At 46.1% G+C, this 19520-nt stretch overlaps 1 protein-coding gene across 3 annotated transcripts in view; it reads right to left on the reverse strand.

Annotated features, from left to right (window-relative positions):
- The window catches only part of Ascc2 (activating signal cointegrator 1 complex subunit 2), a 46640-nt gene extending 28257 nt beyond the window's left edge, over positions 1-18383 (reverse strand). Inside the window, exons 1-5 of one of the 3 annotated variants that reach the window (XM_036200800.1) lie at positions 18315-18383; positions 14875-14972; positions 9095-9253; positions 8588-8758; positions 6514-6643 (exon numbers count right to left, since the gene is read on the reverse strand). In XM_036200800.1, coding sequence (XP_036056693.1) covers positions 6514-6643; positions 8588-8758; positions 9095-9253; positions 14875-14955 — 541 coding nt within the window. In that variant the 5' untranslated portion in view covers positions 14956-14972; positions 18315-18383. The remainder of the gene's footprint in view (positions 1-6513; positions 6644-8587; positions 8759-9094; positions 9254-14874; positions 14973-18314) is intronic. The other 2 variants (XM_036200801.1, XM_036200802.1) reach the window with 2 other exon arrangements.
- Between the last annotated feature and the right edge of the window lie 1137 nt (positions 18384-19520).

Below are 19520 nucleotides of genomic sequence, written 5' to 3' on the forward strand. Positions count from 1 at the left end.
GGATGCTTGTCAAGCCACACCTCAGAAAGTGTGAGGAGATGCCAGGGAGAAAGTCTGGAAGTCTTTGCTTTTGACCGTGCTACCATATCAATTCAGCCTCCCTCGAGCAGGAGGCAGGAGTGACGCACAGAGTTGGACTTGGCACACATCTGCAGTTGTTCTGTTCAGATGGAAGCCATTTCCGATGTTTACTACGCTCTACCTGCTGCAACATGTGTGTGCTCAGAGCATATGGTGCTGGGACAGAACCCAGTGTTTCTCCATCTAAATGTCGAGGGAGGGATGTATGGGTAGCTGTTCCAGCTTTGACCTTGAAACACTGCCACACTGCCTATAACCTGCCCCTGGGGTGTGGCCAAGAGGAGACCCCTTAAGACCCGAGATGCCTGTGCGTTCACCCTCTTAGCTCCTCATGGTCCTGGAGGCTGGATTTGCAGACCAAGTCAGAGTTCCCTAGAGAACTCCACTGGACTCTACCTCATCTTTCCCGGATCCTGTAATCGACCCCTTATTGGTCGTTAAGTTACCCCTGAAATAACCCTCTTTTAGTCACAGATAAACTAGGTGGAATTGCCTCATTAATTACAGCAGTGGAGGAGACCAGGGAAAGAACTATAGCTGGGGACAGGACCATGAGGAAGGCCAATGCCCTGAAGAGTCTGAGATGCCTCAGCGCACTATAGTTTTGTCTCAGGCTGGCAGTCAGCATTGAGCCCCCGCTTCTGTGGAGGTCTGGTTTTTATGTAAGTGCAGACAATGCTTAGATTTTACTACTGTTTGAGAAGGGCAAAGGGTGAATTCAAAGGGTCATGGCCAAGAGCAGACAAAGAAACCATCAGGGAGAAAGAAGTTTTTCTTTCTGCCTTTCTCCTGCACTGTGTATAATGGCCAGAGCACACAATATCGATAATTCTGTACCCCTAGTCTAATTCCAGGGTATCTAAACAGGAAGGAAATCAAATGCCAGGTGAGGCTGATGAATAAGCAAGTAGCTAGGCTTTTCATCAGTATAGTCCAGGATGGCATTTACTCCTTGATTCCAAAAAGCTGAGTTTCTTTTTTTGTCCTAGCCTGGCCTCCTTAACTCAGGGCTCCCACCACCCATAGGAGCTGATCCTATAATCTACGAAGGTGTGCCTGGGCCATCTACATCCTCCTCCTCCTCCACATAGGCAAGGAATGTCTGAGCCAGCCCCTCCACCAACCTTTGCTCCTCCTTGTTCCTCTTGTCCTGATCCTCCAGGGCAAGTCTTAACTCCTGACTCAAAAGGCCCTGAGACATCTAGTCCCTGCTGGCATCCTAGGTCACCTTGCTTCCAGTCCCTGCAAAGGAGCCCTCCCCTGAACCACCCTTAACCTCAGACAACAAGTCTTGTCTCTTCCTTCTGCCTAAAATGACCTTCCAGAGCTCACCACACCATAAGACATGTGTCACCTCCTCAGAGAGTACTCTGACACAGGCATTCCCAGGCCCTAGCATATTCCTCTTGCTGCCACCTTGACCACCCGGAACATTTCCTCATTGCTTCCAGAAAAAAATAGAGCTTTTTTTTTTTTTTTTTTTGCTAGCATCAAGAAAACTCAAGTTTTGTCAATTTTTTCTTTGTTTTTTTTTCAAGACAAGGTTTCTCTGTGTAAAAGCCCTGGATGTCCTAGAACTCTCTTTGTAAACCAGGCTGGTCTCAAACTCAGAGATCCACCTGCCTCTGCCTACCAAGTGCTAGGATTCACGTGAACCAGGCTAGGTGGTAGTGGTGGTGGTGGTGGTGGTGCTGCACGCCTTTGATCCCAGCACTCGGGAGGCAGAGCCAGGGGGATCTCTGTGAGTTTGAGAACAGCCTGGACTACAGAGCAAGATCCAGGACGGGCACCAAAATGACACAGAGAAACCCTGCCTCGAAACAACAAAAAAAGGTGTGTACCACTAAGCCTAGAGAGATAATTAAATTTCACAATCTATCCTTGGGGGTCTTCAGAGTCTGTTTTCTTCTTTATCTGATTCCAATGACATCAAAGATCTCCTTTGCTTTTGATTAAAAACAAAACAAAACAAAACACAAAAAACACAAAGTCCCCCAAAACCAAAACCAAAAGCCAGAGAGATGGCTCAACAGTTAAGAGCACTTGCTGCTCTTGCAGAGAATTCAGGTTCAGTTTCCCAGGACTCAAATGGTGTGGCTCACACCATCTGTAACTCTGTTCGAGGGGACCAGATGCCCTCTTCTGGCCTCCACGGGTGTCTGGCATACACAGAGTGCACAAATATACGTGGAGGCAAAACACCTATACATATAAAATTAAAATAAATACATCTTGGGGCTGAAGAGATGGTTCACTGGTTAAGAGCACTAGTTGCTCTTCCAGAGGACCCTGGTTAGATTCTCAGGACCCACATGGTGTCTAACAATCACTTATAACTCCAGTGCTAGGGGATCTAATGTCCTCTTCTGGCTCTTGCAGACACTGCATGCACGTGAGCACACACAGGCAGGCAAAGCACTCATACATATAAAACTACACAGAGAAACCCTGTCTCGAAAAATAAAAAAGAAATACTACAAAGGCAGGAAACAAACAGTGGCGTCCTCTGAGCTCCCTTTTCCCAGACAAGCCCACGGTGAGCAGGAGACACTGCCACACAGATCATCAACCTACAAGGGAGCAATGACTTCCTTTTCTCCTCAAGAGAGACCGACTGATGAGCCCTGCTTTCAAAAGCTGATGCTGATACTCAACAACAACCTTGCCAGTTTATTAAAAAGTAAGGACTGTGCTTGTGCCCACAGGCCACCTCATCCTACCTCAGCTTTTCTTCCTCATCAATCTTCTTACAATTAATGGCTTTGCCCAAGAGACTCTGTGTATTGAAAGTGAAGGCTGCCCTTGTGCCTTCTACTTCAGGATTAAAAAGAGCGCTGCTCTGAGGTGGGGGGTGCCTCTGTAGGCTCCTTCTCTATATCTGCCACCACACACACTCACGTACACACACGCACACACACACACACACACACACACACACACACACACACACACACACACACACACACAGGCTCCAGGTGCCTGGTCTGAACCTTTTTTGAATCAACCACCTTCTAGAAGCCAGAAATGAAACTGTCCTTAATAAGTCAGTTTAGAATCCTCAATCTTGAGGTTTTAAAAAACATGGAGCCAGGCACAGTGATTTACACCTAACAACACCCCAGTATTTGGGAAGCAGAGGCAGGAGGAGCCTGTCTTCAAGGCCAGCCTGGGCAACGTAGCAACTTCCAGGCTGACCTCGGCTACACAGTAAAAACCAACCAAACAAACAAACAAAAAAAATGGGGGGAAAAAGCTAGGCATGGTAGCCCATATCTGTAATCTCAGCACTTGTGAGACAGAGGTTAGCAGTTCCAACCTGGGCTTAATATCATTAGTAAGAAAAAACAAAAATCTTGCAGGCCGGATGGTGGCGGCACACGCCTTTATTCTCAGCACTTGAGAGGCAGAGCCAGGAGGATCTCTTTGAGTTCAAGGCCAGCCTGGGCTACAGAACCAGTTCCAGGACAGCCAGGGATGCACAGAGAAACCCTACTTCTAAAAACCAAAATAAATAAACAAATGTATTAAAAATAAGAACACATAAAAGCATGGTGTGCTGGTTAGTTTAATGTCAACCAGACACAAGCTGAGTAATCTGGGGAGAACCCCAGTTCAGAAAATGCCACCACCAGACTGGCCTGTAGCCAAGCTTGTGGGACATTGTCTTAGCTGATGACTGATGTAGAAGGGTTCAGGCAATTGCATGTGGTCCCACCTCCAGGCAGGTGGTCCTGAATGGCATAAGAAAGCAGGCTGAGCAAGCCATGGATAGCAGTAAGCAGTGTTCCTTCATGGCTTCTGCTTCCATTTCTGCCTTGAGTTCCTGCCCTGACCTCTTCAATGATGCGCTGTGGATGGAACTGTAAGCTGAATAAACCCTTATCTCCCCAGCTTACTTCTGGTCGTGGTGTTTATCACAGCAGTAGAAATCTAGCTAAGACAGTCAGCAAGACAGCTCAACAAGTAAACGCACCTTCACCATGCCTAGCGACCTTAGTTTAAGTTTCGTCTCCAGGATGCTAGGACCTACTCCCACACAAAGTAAAAATTTGAAGTGTAATTTAAAAGTTCAAACAAAAAAGAAACAACTCTCAAAATCTATGATTCTTAAAGGAGTCGGTGGCTCAAATGATTAAAGCCTAGGGCAGCAGGCAGAGCTTTCTTGGTCTGTCCTTACCACTTCCTCTCCCAGCAATCTTGTACCAACACACTCAAAGATGCCCTTGCTTCTGACAATCCTCACCACTAGGTCCTGAAGCCTGCTTTTTCCTCACACCAGTCTCTCTCCCCGTTTTCTCCAGAACTGTTAAGATTTCTCTGGGCTCTAGTCTGCCTCCCAAACGTCCCTCTCTGTTCCAGTAGCCAGCCAGGCATTCATCTTCACTCCCAGGTGATAGCCCTGCTTTCCAATTGCCTACTGTTTCCACTTCCCGCATGCATGCTGCCTTAATAGATTAACCTCCTGCTCCACGCTCCTGGAGGCTCCACAGCCTCATCACAGGAAGAGTTGACGTTTGCCAAGTGCATGTGTGCTGCCAGGCCCAGTGTTAGGTGTGCTCTTCACTTTTTCTGATTTAATCCCACACCAACTCAAAGAAGGCAGACCTCTAAAGCTGAGACTCAGAAAGGCTCACTGACTTGGGGAAGCTGGTAGACTCCAAAAGAGAACTGGATGTGAGATGGGGTGTTCAGGGAAGGACCTGTCATCTCCACCACCGGGCAGCACCCCCTCAGAAAGCGGAACGGAGCCCTTCCAGTGCCACTCTCTCCGATCCTTCCACTCTAACCAAACTGGCCTGTAACTATCTCCCTAACTCACTCTGCTTTCTGTTGCTTGCTCACCCCATCCTCTCAGTCTACAGTGAATTTAGGAAGGGTGTCCCTCTTGGAAAATAAACAAGATTAACCCATACTCAGGCAATAATTAGACTCGAACAAAAAAACCAGAGAGTGTTTCAATGAAAATGACAGGTGTAAAATTTCACATATATTATGATCTAATATATTAACAACATATACAGGGAAATGACATGAAGTAAATAAGCAGTAGACTCTTGTAAGTATCTACTAAAACAGTTACATATTTATATAAAGTTATATGTAAAATTTAGATTTTCACATATAATTTTATATATATACAACCATTTGTATTTGCTTAATATACTTATAAAATTACATATGAAGTTTGTAGCTATATATATATATATATATATATATATATATATATATAAAACTATCTACATGTACATGTATGTATATATGTATATAAACTTTTAGGAGGTTTGAAAAAAAAGGGAGGGGGAGGAACAAAGGGAGGGAGAGAGAACTATCCCAAGAGATAGTTGTCTGTTTGGTTTTTGTTTTGTTTTTTTTCAAAGCCAGGATTCACTATGTAGTCTAGGCTGGACTTGAACTCCTGAGGCTCTTACTTCAGATTCCCCAATTGCTACCCAGTTTTGCAATCAGATATTTGGAAGACTACGAACTACAGTCTGAAATGAGGAAGGCTGGCAGGAGTGCCCCAGTGAACATCGCCCTGTTCCAGGCCCAATACTATGAACTACAAAGCAAGGAGGGATCACCTGAGAGACGCCCTCTGCAGCAACCCGCCACTTGCATTTCTGAGTGAACCTACAGCCCGCTTCTGGCTGGGAACCCAACTCAGTGCTTGCTCTTTCCACAGTCTCCAAGCTATGAACCCACCCCTCAGCAATGCTGCACAGTTTGGAGGCACCCCTATTACCCTGAAGCGGGGAGCAGACAGTGCAGGGGTTCCAGGGTCACTTCTCCATAACTCCAGTGTGGCTACTTGAGTACTACAGGCTTTCAGTTCAACCTCAGTCTTTTCATCTATAAATGGGTACAATGACAGTACTGATCCCAGACAGCTATGTGCATCCAGTGGAGATAACAAATAGGATATGCATGTCATGACAGAGTCCAGGCCACATTCCAATGAGGGCTAATGAAGTCACTGCAATCTGACTTTCATTGCCAAAGCAAATTTCTCATTCCTGCCCCTGACTGACACCTGTCCTAACACTAAGAAATCCAGACAATTTGTTTTGGCTGTTGTTTTAAAACAAGGTTCCAATTTAATAGCCAGTGCGGAGGTAGTCCAAGATGGCCTCAAACTCACAACCTCCTGAGTGCTGGGATTGTAGTTATGAGCCACCCAGTAAGACCTGCAGATTCTTGAGGCACTGCCTGTCACACTGTTTTGGTTTTGTTTCAACTCCCTAGGCATTTATTTCAGAGTTGACACATCTATGGGTGTATTATGTACATATGTATATACTACACCCGTGACATAATTTCCCGGCATCACCTGCCTCTAATACTCCTTTGCTATGGAAGCACAAGCATTTGTGACCTCTGGTTTGGCATATGGGGGCCATCTTTGTACACCCCCAAGTCCTACATCCTACGTACCTATCATTTTCTGGAGCAGTGGTGAGTTGCCTTTTCCAAAGAGCACACAGAGGTCCAGGATCTTTGGGATGTCAAAGAGGAAGTTATTGTAGAGGATTTCTCCAAATGCAGATGGAGAAATGAAGTGATCCTAAGGGGAAAGTACAGAGAGAGGATGGAGGCTGAGTGCACAGACACTGTAATAGCAGACGCCTAAGAAACCACCTTAATGCTCAGCAGCTGGGGACAGGCTAACCGAGGGTAGCATGCCTATACTATGTGTGTGCGTGCGTGCGTGTGTTTTGAGAAGACCCAGAATTACAGTGATTCTGCATTTTCATGTAAACAAAAACAGAAACACCATGAAAGAGTCAGCAGGGGTTGTTTTTAAGTATTTATGGATACATCAGCAGTGTCTGGGGTCATAGATCAACAAAATAAGCAAACTCAAGAGAGATTAAACAAGACTGACAAAACACTGGTGAGTACTCAAGTGGTGTGAGGGACATGAGGTTCACTGTTCTGTAGACACGGAACTTTCACTCAAGTCTATGCATGTATTTGAAATTTAATTATAATGAAAATGTGATTTAAAAATCAAGATCCGCCAGGTGGTGGCGGCGCACACCTTTAATCCCAGCACTCGGGAGGCAGAGGCAGGCGGATCTCTGTGAGTTCGAGGCCAGCCTGGTCTCCAAAGCGAGTTCCAGGACAGGTGCAAAGCTACAGAGAAACCCTGTCTCGAAAAACAAAACAAAACTGTCCCTGAAGGAACATGTACAAACAGTAGTGATACTGAGTGGTGACAAGGTGTCTCAGTGGGTGAAGGCACTTGCAGCCATGTCTGATGACCTGGATTCTACCCTCTAGACCCACATGGTAAAAAACCGAGAACCAATTCCTGCAAGTTGTTCCCTGACAAATGCATCTAAACATACATACACAAATAAGTAAAGAAATACAATAAAAAAAAAAAACAGTAATAACTTTAAGACAGGAGATTTTTGTGAGTGGCACTCATTATCTTTCTAATGTTTCTATAACATTGAATGATTAAAGATAGCATTGACAAGGTTTTTTCAATCCATCATGCCAGGCTCTACCACTATGCCAAACTCCTAGCCCAAGTAATGATTTTTTTTTTTTTTAAGTGCATACACGAGGGGCTAGAGAGATGATTCAGTGGTTAAGCACGATTATGGCTCTTACAGAATCCTAGAGTTCCCGGCACCTACATGGGTGGTTCACAACTACCTGTAACTACAGCTCCAAGAAACCTTATGCCTTTCTGGCACCCACACACATGTGCATATATTTATATGGAGAAATATATACATATGTAAATTAATTAAAAATAAAATAAATGTTTTAAAAAGTAAACATAGGAGGGCTGGAGAGATGGCTCAGTGGCTAAGAGCACTCAACTGTTCTTCCAGTTCAATTCCCAGTGACCACATGGTAGCTCACAACCATCTATAATGGGATCAGATTTCTTCTTCTGGTATGAATGAAGACAAGGCACTCATATACATAAAATACATGAATAAATAAATCTTTTTTTTTTTCCTGAGACAAGGTTTCTCTATATAATAGTCCTGGCTGTCCTGGAACTTGCTCTGTAGAACAGGCTGGCCTCAAACTCACAGAGATCCGCCTGCCTCTGCCTCTGTGCTGGGACTGAAGGCGTGCGCCACCGCCCAGATAAATAAATCTTAAAAAAAAAAAAAAGGACAGGGGCTGGGGATTCAGTTCAGCGGTAGAGCGCTAGCGAGTGCAAGGCCCCAGGTTCGATCCTCAGCTCTGAGGAGAAAAAGGACACAATGAGTTCTTTGAAAAGTCAGATCAGTGTCTTTACCCTCTGTCCCACCAATACAGCACCGTCAATTGTGCCGAGGACCCGGGTTCCTGCTGAGGAAAACACTGGGTACTGTGGTCAGGCTGCTGGGTTGGAGGATAAAGGAAGCAAGTGGCACAGGTTTGTCCCCAAAGATGGGAATGAGGAGGGGGACAAAGAGAAGAGCTGACACTCTCCCAGGGCAGAGCCCGGCAGAGGTGCTGGGTGTCAAGTGGGGACTTGTTACAGGACAGGGCTCACTTTGGACTCCTTGTGAGTGGACATTCGGAGGAAGGTGAGGAAAACGCTCCGGTGTAGGTGCTTCTGCATGTCGGCCACCTCAGGGGTCGGGGCCACCCACTCATCAAACTTTCGGGGCACATAGCGCAGGTAGGAGTCCAGGCACTTCTGCAGGGTCTCATCAAAAACGACCTAGGCCAGGAGAGAGGAGATCAAGGATGGATTCCTGAGGTAGACTACACAGGCGCACACGGCCCATCAGCCCTGACTTAATGCAAACACTCCAACCCAAGGGACGGACCAAGGAGGTATGAATGAGCCCAGGGCTACATACAAGTTTCTCAAGATGACAGGTAGTGTGTAAACATTAGGAATGTTGCAATATGAGACAGCAATCCAAACCACTATTTGCTGCTAAGGATCCAAGGAAAGTAGACAAAAAAGCAACTCTTAGGGGAGAGAAAAACAGCAACCAACCAAAGGCATGTCATGTGCTTCCTCTTAGTGTTAATTTTGAAAGGATGTTACCTGGCACCAGAATTTATCGTGAGGCAAGGCCAGCAGCCAGTCGAGGTCATTGGCTACGAAGGTGGCGCGTTCCAGGTACTCCTCCACTAGGGCGGGGATGTTGTCTTTAGGGGGCGGTTTGTATAACACAAAATACCGGTCTGCCTTCTGCTCAGGGTGCTACGGATCCAAAAACCACGTGTTAACGTGGCAGAGGTTAGTCAGCGAGGGCCCATTTGCCAACCCACAGCAATGACAGTACTTGGCTGTTCCAACCAGAGACCCTCCAAGGAGCTTGTAAGTATAAAGAACCCAGTGTATGGAACAAAGGTGTTATGGTTGCTCGCAGGGAACACAGTGGTTGTTAAAAAACATGTTTTTGGAGAATTTTTAGTGGTGTGGGGACAGATTAAGGGAAGAGGAAGGACACAAAACTGTAATACAACCAGGTTTGGAATGTTTTTTAAAGTCTATGTATTCACATATTGGTACAGATTTTTAAAAAAGAAGTATGGGGGGTGGGGGAGACGAGGGATAGCTCAGCGCACTGGCTGCTCTTCCAGTGGATCCAGGTTCAATTCCCAGCACCACATGACAACTCACAACTGTCTGCAACTCCAGTTCCAGGGGATTTGGCATCTTTACACAGACATAATGCAAGCAAAACACCAATGCAAAACAAAACAAAAGAGACAATCCCTAAAATTTACACTGGTTATCTTGGGGCTAGGGAATTATGACTTCAATATATTTTCAGTATTTTTTCTTGAGACAAGGGCTCACTCTGTAACCAGCTGTCATCAAACTTAGAGATCTGCCTGCCTCTGCCTCCCAAATGCTGGGATAAAGGTATAACCACCATGTTTGGCCTATTTCCCATTTTAAAACAGTGAACATGTATTTTTAAAGTTAATATTTAATTATCTAAGTAATGCACAAGCATCTCTTTTCACTATGTGGGCTGAGTGTGTAGCTCAGTGGCAGAATATATCAACGAAGCCCTCAGCGTGGTGGGGGAGGAGAGGGAGAAGGAGAAAAGAAAAGGTGAAAAGGAGGGAAAGGAGAGAGAGAAGGGAGAGGGGAAGCAAAATTCCTCGTCTCCATGACCTCCCAGGGGAAAACACTGACCATATGCTCTCCTGGTTCCCTCTCTAGGTATTTACTTTAGAATGTAGTGTATGCACATCAAGGATTTGTTTCAGTATGTTTTCCTTTCTGATATAAACAGCATCACACTCTATACATCACTACTTTCCTCTATATAACCAGAAAAAAATAGAACAAAACAAAAAAAAAAAACCTCTACTAATTTTTTTTAAAGATTCCAATCAAGTAGCTGCAGATCTCAGCTTAGAGTCACCTTAGAGTCACAAGTTCTCTTGCAGCCCTGAACAAACCCACTTTGTTCACCACAATGAAGAGCTGATGGGCTCAGTGGCTCAGTTTTCACCCCAGTCTATGAGAGAGTGGCTTTCTCAGGGGCCAGTTGTAATAGGAGGAGAGCCAGGCCTCAGCTGTTATCAAGCACAGCCTCCCACTTCCAGAGCCGGCTCTAGAACAGTCAAGACTGATGGATCAAGCTCCTTAAGAACCTTGTGGGCCTTTGCAGGAGTATGCAGGAGCCATAATGATTCACTGCAGTCATTTAGCATGTAGGTCTATGGGACCCTCTCCCATTTAAATCCCATTTATACAGTGGCAGCATTCCAAGCTCCCTTCCCCCTTGCCCTGCTGACACTCTTCACAGGGTCCCTACTGTGAAGGGTGTTGGGTGTTGGGGCCCATGAATAAAAGCATCTGTGTGCTGCAGTTCTCAGCTCAGTCTCAAGTTTCTCTCCAAGTCACAAGGTTCCCGTTCACAGGAGAAGATGCACATCTGAGCCACCAAGGGAACCCTAAACAGATGAAGGGACAATTTTAGCAGCCCCTGGAAAAGGGATGCTTCTCCAGTGAGGCCATACCTAAACTGAGCCCAGGAGGAAAAGGATTTTTAGGTGGAGGAAAGTTACCTTGCCCTTCCTCTCTCCCTCCCTCTTTCTCGAATGTTCTTACTGTATAGCCCTGGCAGACCTGGAATGTGCTATGAACTAGACTAGGCTGGGCTCAGACTTAATAAAGATGTGTCTGCCTCTGGGATTGAATTGTGTGCCACAATTGGTAGAAGAAATTGGTCTCATAGAGACATAAAAGCAGTCACACAGAGTGCACAGACAGAACTGGGCACTGGGGGAAGAGTCAGAGGGTGGCAGAATGACGACACTTATTGAGGACCACCCTAAGCAGCTGCGGAGCACGTATGTCAACTCCCTCTTTCTTTTTTCATCTACAATTAGCTAAAAGGGAGACAGCATTCCTCTTGTCTGTCAGAGAAGAAAACAAAGACTCAGTAAGGTCCAGGAACTTTCCTAAAGGCCTTCAGGTTAAATAGGTGCTGAGGCAGGATTTGAAGCAAAGCTTATGATGCAGACCAACTGACCTGTGGCACACATGTGCTACCTTGATCTCAGTGCTTGTCCTTCTGACCTTACTGCCTCCTGGACCTGGGGTTTTCCATAGCTCTGCCCAGCATCTGCATAGTGCTTACCTGACTCTGGCACTTGTTAAACTGCATCAAAGTCACTTTTGGATCAGTTGTTGGGTACAGGAGAAAAAAAGGGATGGATTATAGAAGGACACAGGGGACTTTTAGGGAAGGTAAAAATGTCCACTGTCTTGACCATTGGTGATAGTTTCATTGGTATATTACCAGTGTCAGAAACAATCAAATTGTTGACTTTAAATATGCAGTTTACTGTCTCTCAATGCTACTTCCACAGTGCTTGACATTGAGAGGACACTCCACACATTCATTAGCTGGACAAAGGAATGAAGGGCCAGATCCTGCCTCTGAAGGACTTAAAATTGTAAGCTTTGTAATGTACTCTATTCCATAATGAGTAGCCATAGATGGTTTCAGAGCAGGAGAGTAGCAGGCTCCAAGTGTGTCTATCCTACCAAATTTAATCCCACTTTTCTATAAGACTAGCTTAGGACCTATCTGCTCTGGAAAACTAGGAAAATACTCACTGCCCTTCAAGCCTCTATGTATCTTGCTAGAACTCACTCATTTTCTTACTGTCCTTCAAAGAACGGCCTAAGGACCCAATCTATCTCTTACAGGTTTTCAAGTGCATGCTCCTTGAATAGTAACTACTCAACGAACATCAATAAGCTCCGCCCATCACTGTGCAGAGGCACTGTAGTGACTGCTCCTAGGGCAGAGATCCTCTTGTCCCACGCTGAGACTCAAAAAACCAAGCCCTATACTTATCTCAAGACAATGTTTCAGGAGCTTAATGTTCCTCAGTATGACCAACAAGACTGTCTTCAACTAGACAACTGTCTCTAGCTAATCTCTCTCCCCACCCTAGCCGCTATTCAAATCACAGCTGCTCCTTGTCATCACCATCATAGCTGAAATCTATTGCGTGCCTGCTGTTCCAGGCAGAGGACTAACTCACAGATGTTTCATTTAATTCTCACAGCCATCCCACCACGTCTGGCCCGTTGTTATCTTTTTTGGATCCTGAGACCTCATGAGCTTAAATAACTTGCTAAATATATACAAAGCCTGTGTTCACTAGCTCTGCTATAGTGCCACCCTCAGGGATCTGTGCTTGATCTCAGAGTCAGGCTCCCTCAAGCATTCCTGAGTTCTCCAACCAGGGCCTTCCTTCTCCTCCCGCTTTGTCTAGATAGAGCTAATTCACCTTTCAACACCCAGTTCAGGAGCTCTCCTCCATGAAGCCAGCCCTGGCAGCATATCCCTCCTACTTCCGTCTCTGCACTCCAAGCCCCTGCTCTGAATCAACTCTGTATTTATGTCAGAACCTGGCCTTCCTCCTTCATGTCCCCACACTGCTAACGGTACTTACTGGGCTTATGCTGTGGACCCCACAAGGACAGGGCTACAGATTTCCTCTTTGTAGCTCTAACGTCAAGCACTAGATCTGATTGTGCTTTCTGACTTAAGGAATGTTTCCAGAGCGTACTGTGTGCTTGTCACTGAGAAGCTAGTCAGCAAAGAAAGGGACCAGACCTCTGCTCTCCCAGTCCCAACAACTAACAGTCCAGGTATTCAGCACGTGGGAAAGGACTGAGGTTGAAAAGCAGACATAAGCACTCAAGTCCCCCCAGCACTGTCCAACAGAACAGTCTGTGACAGCGGGACTGCATCATCTGCCTGGACAACTGCAGGCACATCACAGATGGAACTTCGTTTATTCTGATTAATTAAAATTCCCGTTCCAAGTCAGGAGTGATGGTGCATGCCTTTAGTTCCAGCACTTGGGAGACAGAGGCAGTTTGAGGCCAGCCTGGTCTACAGAGCAAGTTCCAGGACAGCCAGGGTTACACAGAAAAACCTTCCCTCTAAAAAGAAAGAAAAGAAAAAGAAAAAAAAATCCTGTTCCAGAGTCTACATTTCAAGCCCTGGACATATTACAACTGTTACACGCTACCTAATAGATGACTATTGCACTTCACAGTACAGCTCTAGCTTTTCTGACAAGTATGAACAGGAAAGCAAGCAGCCTTACAGCAGAAAGGTTAAGACTATGGGATATTCTGGGACTAGCCTGGCTAAGATACCACCCTAGCTCTCCTGGTTTCCTGGTTTTGTGACCTTGAACTCTGGAAAGTAGTGACGGACAAAACATCAGCTCCCAGGGCTGTGATGCAGCTGAAATAAGATAACCTGGGGAGGTGGGCACAAGGTCCCATCCCTAGCTATGGAACTGTTGGTAACTGATAGCTCAGGGAAGGTAATGTCAGTTCTCTCTAACAGCTGAGCACCTTTCAAGAAAGGCTACACATCCAAAAGCACACAGTAGCACCAACTAGACTTGATAGGCTTCACAAAACTAGAGAACACAAAGTTAGCTGGGCAAGGAATCTGCACACAATTCTCCAAGAACTAGTTTAAAATGAGGGGGGGAAGGAAGAAGAAAAGTTAATCTGGGTGACTTGTTCAGAATGGCTTGGCCCACATGAGGTACCCTGTACTTGTCAAGTTCTATTATTAGAGACTGAATAGGAAATAATAAAAGACAACCAAATTGCAGGAAATAAAACCCTTAGCTCCCATTTCCCACAACTTTACTCAGGCCTCCAGAAACTACTTCTTCCCACCTTGTTCAAGTAAGCTCATATTCTTGGGAAATCTACAAGAGGGTACAAGGACTCAAATCCCCTCTTCGGTCTTTCTTTAGCAGCCTGGCACCTCTCCATGGCTCTAAGCCCTCTGATGCTGGGAACTGGCAGGTTCACAGCCTCCTTAGTTTTCGGTCTCACGGGTCCTGTCAGAGTCTCTGAATGTCTCAGTTCTTGTCCCAGATAAGAGAGACCGACCCAACCTCTGAAATCAGTGATCCAACAGAAGTATGAGCAGCAGTTCAGATTTACACACACACACACACACACACACACACACACACACACACACACAACCTTAAGTTCCCCGCAAATCACCAAACCAGGACTCAGAAGCATCTCTAGTCCAGCTCAGGCTAAGTCAGAACTGCCTTCAGATTAGCTGGAAATGAAAAGCTTTGGGGAGGAAAAGTTGCCTACTCAAATTTGCACTGCTGCTCAGAAGCCAAGTTCTACACGAGGCTTGTAAGGGCCCAGCAGTCTCTCAACTACAACAGGAGCCACTGGCCCTAGGTCATTCTTGGAACAGAAAAGGAAGGACTTTACTTTTTGCTCCTGAAATTGCAATGCTTATTGCTATGAGGCTGAACAGCATCAAAACATGAGCTCACCAGAGCTGGTGAAGTCCTCGGCTTTCCTGTCTTCGGGTCTTTGTGGGTGATCTGTAGTTGGTCCAAAGGTAGAGCTGGCATTGTGCTACGTGACCCTCCTGAAAGGAATATGGATGGGAAGAAGAGAGAGGACACACAGACTCCTAGGGCAGGGCCTACTCTGGGACTGAACCCAGCACCGGCATCAACCCCTGGCCACAGTGAAATCCTAATGTGGGCTTTCAAAACCTGATATGCATCTGCTGACCTAAAATGATGATTTCTGCTTAAACTAGTTCTCACCTCTGGAGGAAATACCTCCCAGATAACTCCTACCCACTATAAGAAGGAAGTCCTCGCTGAAGTACCCCGACTGTCTCTCGTGTTCTGTTTTTATAGTGCTGGGGAGGAACTCAGGACCTCAAGCTGTACTCAAGCAGCCTGTGGGCACTGGGAAGACACTTCCCACAGTTCTTTTTCTTGCTGTCTTTCTTATAACCAGCACAAGTCTCACCACATGTTTGGTGAATTAGTATGAAGAGAGATTTTCTTTGCTGTGAACCCATCACGAACTATAGGCTAACTCTGCTTCTGAGCTCTATTCTTCAGAACAAAAATACTCTTCTCAATTCTCATGTGATCTTAGATCTCTTAGGAGTTAGAACAGTGGACATTTCCTCATTTGTAGAGTATGTTCTTAACAACTTCTCCAGGCTTCAGAGGAGGGAAGAGAAAATCCACAGAAATCTGCCAACACATGATCCTTCCACCAAGGGGCCAAGCTGGATTCAAAGCCAGGAGTAGGTCAGCTGAGTACAGCTCGGTGATAGAATATGTACAGCTCAGTGATATAATATGTGCTTATCACATGCAAATCCCTGGGCTCAATCTCAAACAAAAATAAAATGATAATAGCCGGGCAGTGGTGGTTCATGCCTTTAATCCCAGCACTCGGGAGGCAGAGGTAGGCGGATCTCTGTGAGTTCAAGGCCAGCCTGGGCTACAGAGCAAATTCCAGGACAGGCACCAAAAAGAGAAACCCTGTTTCGGAAAAAAAGGAAAATAAATAAATAAATAAATAAATAAGGCACCAAAGTTCCACAGAGAAACCTTGTCTCAAAAAACAAAACAAAAATAAGATAAAATGGTCACAAAGTGAACTTGGAGATAGCTCAGTCAGCATTGTCTAGACTATATAAGCATGAGAATCTGAGTTCAATTCCCAAAACCACATTAAAAAAAAGTGGGATGTGATGGTACATGCTTCCTTGGCAGTCAGCATGGTCCACTGAGAGACCAGGGCCAATGAGAGATCCTGTCTTAAAAAAAAAAAAGTGGACGACTTCTGAGGCACAATTCCAACTCCTGAGGTTGCTCTTTGACCTCTACACTAGCGGACCAGCTCTTCTGTGCTCCCCCCCCCCCTTTTTTTTTTTTTTGGTTTTTCAAGACAGGGTTTCTCTGTGTAGCTTTGTGCCTTTCCTGGATCTCGCTCAGTAGACCAGGCTGGCCTCGAACTCACCCGCCTGCCTCTGCCTCCCGAGTGCTGGCATTAAAGGTGTGCGCCACCACCACCTGGCTCTGTGTTCCCTTTTTATAACACCACTTATGACCTTATTCTCAGGAAGGACACATGGATTGGTTGAATACAGAATGGAGGTCAATTAAGTCTTTCAAAAGACAAGCTAGAGCCAGGCGGTGGTGGTGCACGCCTTTAATCCCAGCACTCGGGAGGCAGAGGCAGGAGGATCTCTGTGAGTTCGAGGCCAGCCTGGGCTATAGAGCAAGATCCAGGAAAGGCGCAAAGCTACACAGGGAAACCCTGTCTCGAAAAACAAACAAACAAAACAAAACAGAAGTCGTGCTAGTAAAAGGCCCCAACGACAACAGAAAACAAATCAAGACGAGGAGGACAATCACCACGTCCTCACAAATGAGAACTGAGGCTATAATCAGCCATCTGTTACCTGGTGCCCCATCTGGCCCAGCCCTGGTGATGAGACATTGACAAGACAATAGCAACATGCTTGTTAGATTCTGAGTGCTCTTCTAAGTGCTTTTCTTGGCACTTTAATCTACCTTTTAAAATAGTTACCAGACAAGGTCTTGTGATATAGGCTGGTTCTTAACTCCAGCAATCTCCCGCTTCAGTCTCCTGAGTACTGGTATACACCACAACACGTGACACTACACCTGGCTCACTCTTTTCTTCTCTTTTTATTGTACTTTATTTTTTTAAACTTTGAGACAGGGCAGATAGGGTCTCATGTAGCTTAAGCTGGTTTTGAACCAATCCTGTCTCAGTCTCCTGAGTGCTGGGATGACCACACCTGGCTCTAGATACTTCGGCCCCTACTATGTAGCAGATAATGATGTTCAGAAAATACCAACATGGGCAAAGAGCTGACCTGGCAGTGCCATTCACAAACCTTAGTCTTCATGAGAACAAGATACAAAGCCAATTGCCAAACAAAAAATTATCAGTGCCATGTTTGCCGAATATGCAACTTTCTTGAGAAGCATTTAACCAAGAGAAATGACCTACAGGAGGGACATCAGAGAGGAGTTAAGTTTTCACTTAAGGCATGGGTAGAAAATAAAGCAAAGCTGGGCGGTGGTGGCGCACGCCTGTAATCCCAGCACTTGAGAGGCAGAGCCAGGCGGATCTCTGTGAGTTCGAGGCCAGCCTGGGCTACCAAGTGAGTTCCAGGAAAGGCGCAAAGCTACACAGAGAAACCCTGTCTCGAAAAACAAACAAACAAACAAACAAAGCAAAGACTAGACTTGGAGTTGTAAAAAATCAGGACAGCTGTGCACCACTCACTATACCTCCTCTTCTGGGCAGGGCAGCAAAGGCCAAAAGTTAAAGTGTTTTCGAGGGACGGGGCTTGATACAATTAACAACTGTTATATGGCCAGTGAGCATCTCCAGGGCTATTACTGCCTCAGTTTCTCTGACTGTCATCCATCACTTTGCTGGTCTTGGTTCAACATCACTGTACTTAGAAACCTTCCCAGATCCTCCCTGAAAGTAATCTCTCTCCTTGTTACTCACTGTCACATCTTTACTTGTTGACTGTCTCCTTCCTCTAGACTGTAAGTTCCACAGCACAAGAGCCTTGCCTGTCCTGCTGTTTGTACCCCCGGCGCCTAGTTCTGTACCAGGCACATGGGAGTCGGTTAACAAACACATGCTGAACGAATGAGTGCCAAGGAAACTAACACTTGGGAGGAGGAGGTGGGGATTGGGGTTCGTCCCAGGTCACTCTGGGACCAAGCCTTAAACCGAACTGCAACTCCAGGTGAGGATTCTCCTGGCCTCGTGCTGGCCATTCACGGCCCCTGGGGCAATATAAGCCTGGCTCCGCCTTGAATCCCACGGGCTGGGGGTGCCGAGGGTGCCCGAAGCACGGCCCTGGCTCCTGCCGAGCTCCACCGGTGGGGACCGGGCACGCACTCACCTCCCGGCTCCACACCCGCGACGTGCAGCCGCCGTACACGGTGACAGCTTCCACGGAACCAACACTTCCGGGGTCAAACGGCGACACCGCAGGCGCAGACAGGAAGCCCTGCCCTGCTCTGCCCGGCCCCTCCCCCGGAGCCAGCCTTCCCGGAGGATGCCGGGCCACGCCCCCACGATACGACCCCGCCCCCTGGAGGTACCCGGGCTTGAGGCTCTCTCCTTCCCTGTGCGTGGCTGCCCTTGCGTTAAGGCATTCTCTCCAGTTAGGGAAGCTCTCAGAATCCCAGGCTTCCACTTTCTCAGTTACCATTTTACAAATTTAATCCAGAGAAGTTTTAATGAGTCAGAATCACAAACGTGATTTTAAGAGAGCGGAAGAAGGTAGACGAGCTAGTGTAGGGTGGGGCTCGGCTTCCTGAACGTTCTAAAACAAAAAAAGAGTAGCAAGTAGTAGAGGATTTTGATGGTGGTTGCTTCTCAGGTTGTTGAAGAAGGTCCCACAAATGAAGATGGAGGTCTTCATCTTGGTGGTGGCTATATACACATGAATTTACTGAGGAAGACTTAGTAAATTGTAAATTGAAGATTTTTCCACTTTTCTATATGTACGCAATACAAAATTATTTAGACGGGTAAATTGTAGGCAGGTTGACACAGAATTTACTATGGAACTCAGTGTAGCTTGGAACTGGTGGCTATCCTCCTGCCTCAGCCTCCCAGGTGCTGGGATTACAAGTGTCTACCAGTACCACAAGTTGTTTAAATAGGAAAGGCTGGGTAAAGCTATCTTAAGAGCAGGACGCAATTTTTCCATGGAAATGTCTCAGATGAATCAAAGCTAATGGCTCACAAGCTTGGATAAGAATCATCACAGAAAACTAGTTGATAATACTCATCTGCTGCTGCTGGTGGTGCGGCCTGTAATACTAACACTTGGGAGACTTCCAGGGCTAGTATTAGTATGTCTGAGAATTCCAGGCCAGCCAGGACTATACCCTGGAAGAGTTCACACTGTAGGAGAAACAAGAAAAACTAATAGCTATGAAGTAATGAGATAGATGTTAAGTCGCTGAAGAAGTGGGGAGGTGGGCTTTAAACCGGAAATGGGACGAGAGGGGTTTGCTAATGGGTTATATTTCACTATATAACAAATTCTGATAGACTTTGCGGCATATAACAACACAGCCCACATTTCTGTGGGTTA

This window comes from Onychomys torridus, chromosome 10, assembly GCF_903995425.1.
Source record: "Onychomys torridus chromosome 10, mOncTor1.1, whole genome shotgun sequence".
NCBI lineage: Eukaryota > Metazoa > Chordata > Mammalia > Rodentia > Cricetidae > Onychomys > Onychomys torridus.